The sequence below is a fragment of the Camelina sativa genome, chromosome 9, assembly GCF_000633955.1.
Source record: "Camelina sativa cultivar DH55 chromosome 9, Cs, whole genome shotgun sequence".
Classification (NCBI taxonomy): domain Eukaryota; kingdom Viridiplantae; phylum Streptophyta; class Magnoliopsida; order Brassicales; family Brassicaceae; genus Camelina; species Camelina sativa.
In genome coordinates, this window is record NC_025693.1 from 25,038,441 (window position 1) to 25,045,029 (window position 6,589).

Here is a 6,589-nt window from a genome sequence, read left to right on the forward strand (position 1 = left end):
TTTCTCATCTCTGACATACTTAACCCTGCGTTAGAGTTCCAGTCCAATTCCTCAAATGTATAACGCAAAGCCAGTAATACCCCATGAACAAAACTGTTCTTACATGCTTCAGAGAGATCACGCTCTCCCTCCATCACAGAAACATCAAGCCAATGAATAAGTGATTTGATATACTCAATCACAGGATACTTGGGTTTAGAGTTCTGATAAAGACCATTTATGCTTTCACACTCTCTTTCACAACAAAAAACATTTGTGGAAACCTTGACTATCCATCCAAGGTCCAATACGTACTTTCTAAAGATGAGCCTCAGAGTCAACGCACCTGCATCACTCTCTCTAACCCTTGGACTGCAGACTAGGTGTTTGGCCCAAGGAATAATGTTCTGAACCATGTCTTCACTTGAAACGCCAGTAAATGGAGTTGGATAATGAAGCAAAATACGGAAAGAATTTTCCCTAAGCCTGTCCCAACTATCAACAATCGATCCAACCAGCAATAACGTTGAATCATGTGAAGTGACAATATCACAGTATGGGTAAAGATGGCCTTGATGAGAAGTGGGATCCTTAGAAGCCACAACAGGCCAGACTTCAATCATGATTTGTAGAAGTTCCGTTGCCATTATTTTTCTCCTGTAAGGGGCAGAAGGGTAGCAAGATAGAAACAAAAAGGAACTCAACCACCTCATAAACTTGAACAAACTCTCTGCTCGTAGAACTGCATTCTCGTCGCTTTTAAGTGGTTGCAAGCTCCCATGCTTATACTGCTTTTCCAGCGACGTACGGACCCGGGAAAAAAATTTCCTGAACAAACTGGTCCACTTCATTTGAAAACCTGTAGAAGATGACCTCATGTTCAAGGGAACAGCCTCCTTCATGAGATAAAGCTCTAAGGGGGATGGAAGTCTAGCATTCTTGGGGTTTAAGAAGAGTGTCTCTGCAGCATCCACGCGAACAGACTCATCAACATGGGTTAAGGCCATTTTCAGCCACTCAATGGGTACTTTTAATTCAACACCCTTAATTTGGACAATTGCAAATGCATCAGTACTTCTTTTTTGTTCAATATCCCCTTCAAGGAATGCAAGTGTACGACAAACTTTCAGCAATGATACTAAAACAACCACTTTCTGTTCGACTGTCAGTTCCATACTCATGTTACTCAACTCAGTATAGTTTAGCTTGGTCTCCTCCTCACTCGGCCCAATAGATATATACGCAAGCAAAAGAAATATACTGTCTACATCCAATTCTAGCAAAACTTGTACTGCATAAGTATTTAGATTGGACCTAAGTTTCGACATGCCAGAAGCAAGCCCGTAAAGGAAAGGAGGCAAACAATGTTCTCGATAACGTGCATAACCCTGGTCAACACCTTCGCTCCCCCAGCTTTCATCACGCAGCATTTCAAGGAAACATTTCAAAAATGATGTTACAGCATAGCAGACATCATCATCAATATATGCATTTGCCATCTCGAACAACAGGTTAGGGCTCATATCCATCAACGTCTTAGCACCTAATCTTCTTGTCAAGGATGCCAATGGAACATACCTTCCCTTACAGCGTGATCCTAACCGAAGAAGATAGTTGACAATTTTAAGCAAAGACCCCCTTATTCCCACTTTATCATCTGTCTGGTGAACCGTGGTTTGGATGTCTAGTAAGAGGTCAAACATGAGATGGACTTGTTTGACTGTCTGGCTCAAAGGGTCCTCCAAGTTGTTCCATATAATTCTGAGTACTCGAGCTGTCATGCTGTCTGGCATTAGATCATAATCTTCTGATAAATCAGTTAACATAGATGTCTTGATCTGTTGCAAGCAAATCTGCATCACAGTTAGCGCGTGAAAATTTAAATGGCTGTCAATGGGGTTCTCGCATAAATCACAAAGTTCCAGCAAAATTCCGTCATACAGAATAGTTTTGTGATCACACTCAGTGTTACTCAACCAAGAAAAAGATGAAACAAGAATACCCCTAGAAAATGTAGTAAGAATGCCCCGGATCAAACAGAGTCTACTCAAAGATGAAAAACTGCAGATCTCAGAACAAATGTCCCCGGCAAATGGAATTTTGCTAACAATATCAGTCAATCCAACGACACTACTCCAGCAAAATATACCTTGCGCTATAAACAACCCGAGCTCTTCGTCTTTGAGACAGACCTGTAGAGCAGCGCAAAAACTCACACCAGCAGCCACATAACAGTCCCTAGAAAACGCCGACGACTTCAAAATGCTAAGTTGAACGGCCAAAACACTCTCCATAAAACTTGCATCCTCCCCAGCTAAACCCTTAAACTTCAAAGGAAACCGCTGAAACAAGTAATACGAGCAAGACAAAGCCTCTTGGCACTGCTCCATAACAGTGGGAGGAGGCCTGTCACAAGCTTCAGTGTCTAAGATTATACCATTCAGCCCTGAAACGATATCATAACCCACCAAAAGCGCGCAATCTTCAATTATATCAACCAAATATCCCAACTTTGGCATACCCATCACTGACAAAGCAACTCTAGACACACAGAATCGATTCCCACCATCTTCCAAACCGCCATATTCATCACAAAGCTCCTTAAAACATGAACTAATCACTGAATGAAACTTACTGGTCTTAGCCAAGGCTGAAACAAGGGTCTTATGTAGAGGCAAAGAGTTCTCCATGAACAGAACCTCCAAGTAAAACCTAATAGCTTCCCGTACAGAAACTGCCTCTCTCTCGCCTCCTTCATTCTCATTGGTCTTTGCGAGTACCTCTCCGAACGAAGCAACAATTTTCTTGGCGTGATTAACTTGCGCGTAGATTGAATTCAACGAAACCAATTCTTCAATGTTGGAGTAAAACTTGGGACAAGACTGAAACAAACTAGATTGGCTCAAAGAAGCAGTGAACGAGCTCGGGAACAAGACAGCACTGTATGTGTAACGATGGCGATGCTGCAAAGCTCGCCACTTTGCAGACATGTTTCAGTGAGCTGAGGAAAAAAAAACAGAGAAACAATAAAAATTGAAACTTTTTTTTTCCAAACTACAAGTAGGAATCAGAAAACATGGTAAAACAAAATAAAGATCATACCGGGAAAAGCGGCTAAGTGAACGAGGGAGCTTATTAGGGAGCCCGGAGCAATATCAGTGACTGACCTAAGAGGCGACGCGGCGGAGACGACCACCTTCAAAAACAAATCAAATCTTTCAACTGAAAAGAATTGGGCCTCACTTAAGTTTTAATGGGCCTGATTTATACAACTGGGGAATTATTTTGGTCGTCTAGAGTCTAGAGACTCTCCTTAGTTGTTGTTATTCATCACGTCTAGTTATTTTTTTTTTTTTTTTTTTTTTTTACAATCATCACGTCTAGTTATTACAACTAGAATTTTAGCTGTGATCACGTCTGGTTTCTCGAAGCCAAGTTTTCAGTCGACTGAGACGTATGATTGAGTGGTGATTTCAGTTGCATAGCTCTCCAAGAATTTGTTCGGTTTATGCTGTCTCTGTGTCTCAGATTACTTAAACTTTATACGGCTCACAGTACGCTCATCATATATTTACAGGTCTTTTCTGTTAGTATAAACCTAATGTTTAGGCAGATTTTATGGTGAAGAGTACTCTCTCTATGGCTTATGTGTTCTTTAAAAGTTTTCTCAATATAAGCTGGCTTGCATAGTTAAGAAACAAACAAAAAAAAAAAACTAAATTCCCAAACCATACAATGTGAAATGTGAAGAATCATACAATGATATGTTTGAAGAATCAAATCCTTTAATTCAAAGATAATTCAGAATTTCAGATATATCAGAGGACACGAAGATATTAAACCTTGATGGCATACTTTCTAATTGGAAAGTACATTTCTTTCTTCTTCTCTCGTTCTGTCTTCAGTGACGCCTATAGAATGTAGAGAATCAGTCATTAAGTATGGACCAAAACAAAGCATGTCACTGGATTATAATAGGGAAATCCATCGCATCAAAATACCTGGTGTTTAGTTAGTCTCCTTCTGATGGCTCTAGTCTTCTTTGGACGGAGATCGAGTGGCAACAACTTCTTGTTCTTGTATGCTTCTCTAAGAGCAGACTTTTGTTTCTGTGAGGCCACAGTCAACACTTGCGCAATGGACTTCCTCACCACTTTGCTGAAACAACCACCCAAAAAAAAAAGACCCCCATTCAGATCCATAACAACTTGAGATTTGAGGCTTTAGCAAGATGGCTAAGAAAATCCTAATCAACAAGGTTCTTGCTTGTTTAGAGATTCAAATAGATTGCATAATTATCTTTCTTTAGCCATATGAGAAAACTGATAGACAAGATACTACAAATCCCAAAACCTACGACACATTAACACAAGCCGAATACTAATCTAAGCCTCGACTGTTTCTAAATACCAAGTTCAGCCTCTGAGTACACAATCAACAAAGGAATCTTGTTTAAGTTGCTAAAGATTCTGGATAACACTAAACAAAAAGGCAAACAAAACAATTGAGGCCTCACGACTAAAACCCCATAATTCCATAAGCCATGTACCATTAGTCACATGAATGTATCAAGTGCCTAATCTTGTAAATATTGGCACCATAAACAATTCAATAGATATGCAACTAACAATAATATTAAATCCACAATCTACTGTTCTCACTAAGCTAGATTCAAGAAACTTAAAATGTTAAATCAATCTACAGTAACCAAAATGCAATACTATCAAAGAAAGCTACAAACTGGAACAATTTGTTTCTTTTAAAAGAGATAGGTAAGAGAAGAGAACAGTCACATCTTAGAGAGCTTGTTAGGAGCACCACCAGTGACCTTAGCGACACGGAGGAGAGCAAGTTCCGCCTTGAGATCTTTCAATTGAGCAGAAAGATCCGATTTTGATTTCTCCCTCAACTCATGAACCTTGATTCTCGCTGTTCACAAGAAATAAAACCCCATTAAGAAAAAAATCAGAGGAGACAAACAAAAGAAATAAAAAGTTTAAGAAATGCAAAAGTATAATAGTGGAATTGATTCACGAGTCTTACCCATGGCGTCTTCGAACTCTCTCAGGCTCACTCACAGTCTCTTGTGGTGTGCAATAGTGAGACCAGAAACCCTAAATTGAAGAAGATGAAGCGTGATAATGGGCCTTAATATATAAATGGGCCGTAAGTTTTAGTTTATTTTCGACGTATTGAGATTTTGAGATTAGCCACGGTAATTAATAATTAATCAGATTGTAATCCCCTAGAGAAACATTTGAGAAACATTTGAGAAAAAACTGATTTGTTGCCATCAGAGAGCTCAGGACACTTTTTAGCAAAATACCATTAAACTTTCTAATTAATTACAGTTCTATGCCATTGTATTTATTTTAAAAACAATTAGGATTTAACATGCGGTACACCGCGGTACAATATTTTTAATTTTAAGTATTTATTTGTTATTTTATTATTATTTTATTAATTTTAAAAATATAAAATTTTACAGGTATATGATATAAGTATTAAAAGTATAGGATTTTTGTAGTGTTTTCAAGGTTTTAACCGTGTCGTATATGTATAGTCTAGTAATACATTTATCTCCTGGTACACATCTAAAAGTGTTTAAAAAAAAACAATTGCACTTAATTCCCTATATGAAATTAATGCCAACTTGTCTCACCAAAATCAAAATAAGTTTTTGCGTAAAAAAATGTAATCAAAATAATTTTTTTTATCAAGTTTAATTGTGTTAATTGTTTTACTAAATTAGCATATTTTTATAGTTTATAATTTTTCCATGTCAATATATATAGTTTATGATAATTAATAGAATTTTAATTTTTTTGGTACTTTCTCAAAAAAATNTGTAAACTAATTAATCTCAACATTTAGTGTGATTATTTATTAAAAAATAAAAATATTGATAACCGAATAGGAATATACGTTATAATTTTATATCAAAAATGAATGAGACAATAACCTTTATCATTATAAATAAACTTAGTACCCCAAAAAAATTATAATATATTTAAAATGAGTGATTATTAGATTATACAAAATTGTTATAGTTACTCGACAAACCATAAATATAAATTTGATTTTTAAAACACACAAAAATATATATTGCCTTAAATTGTAACATTTTATAAATATTTTCTTTACCACGTTCACATATTTTACAGGTGAAATGTATTCTTACACGAATACATTGATTTTATAATTTCATTAATTTTTTCATAATGACTTTTTTGGTAATAATTCGTCATTTATAGAAAATATTAGTAAATCGACTAACTCAAAAGATTTAAATAGAATCAAAAATATTAAATCAATAAATTAGATTCCTACAGAAAATTTAGTTTAGAATCCGATTGTTGCTAATATATAATAAAATTAATTAATTAAACTACCGAGTAATTTAGTATATATTGTTATGGTTACATAAGAAACATGCAAAATTATTATGATTAAAAAATAAAATNTTCTCTACAATGTTATTTATGGAATTGTTTTAGGGGTTAATGTTGTAAAAAAAAATTAAATAAGTAAAACTTAAAAGACATAAACCAAAATGTACTTCAAAAATGTTAATATAGATTAACTGAATAATTAGATATATCATCATTTC

The 6,589-nt window shown here is 35.7% G+C and overlaps 2 protein-coding genes across 4 annotated transcripts in view; both read right to left on the bottom strand.

The window, feature by feature from the left end:
* LOC104712142 (thyroid adenoma-associated protein homolog) overlaps positions 1 to 3,177 on the bottom strand; it is a 10,749-nt gene extending 7,572 nt beyond the window's left edge. For all 3 annotated transcript variants that reach the window (XR_002033235.1, XR_002033236.1, XM_010428975.1), the window contains exons 1-2: positions 3,082 to 3,177; positions 215 to 2,980 (exon numbers count right to left, since the gene is read on the bottom strand). Coding sequence is in view for 1 of the 3 variants with exons in the window: in XM_010428975.1 (XP_010427277.1) it covers positions 215 to 2,969 (2,755 nt within the window). In the remaining 2 variants the exon portion in view is untranslated. The remainder of the gene's footprint in view (positions 1 to 214; positions 2,981 to 3,081) is intronic.
* Positions 3,670 to 5,102, bottom strand: LOC104712143 (60S ribosomal protein L35-1). Its single transcript, XM_010428976.1, has 4 exons — positions 5,023 to 5,102; positions 4,773 to 4,908; positions 3,981 to 4,137; positions 3,670 to 3,890 (listed from the first exon to the last, which is right to left on the bottom strand). Exons 1-4 carry the CDS (start codon positions 5,024 to 5,026, stop codon positions 3,816 to 3,818), a joined length of 372 nt encoding a protein of 123 aa, XP_010427278.1. The 5' UTR covers positions 5,027 to 5,102; the 3' UTR covers positions 3,670 to 3,815.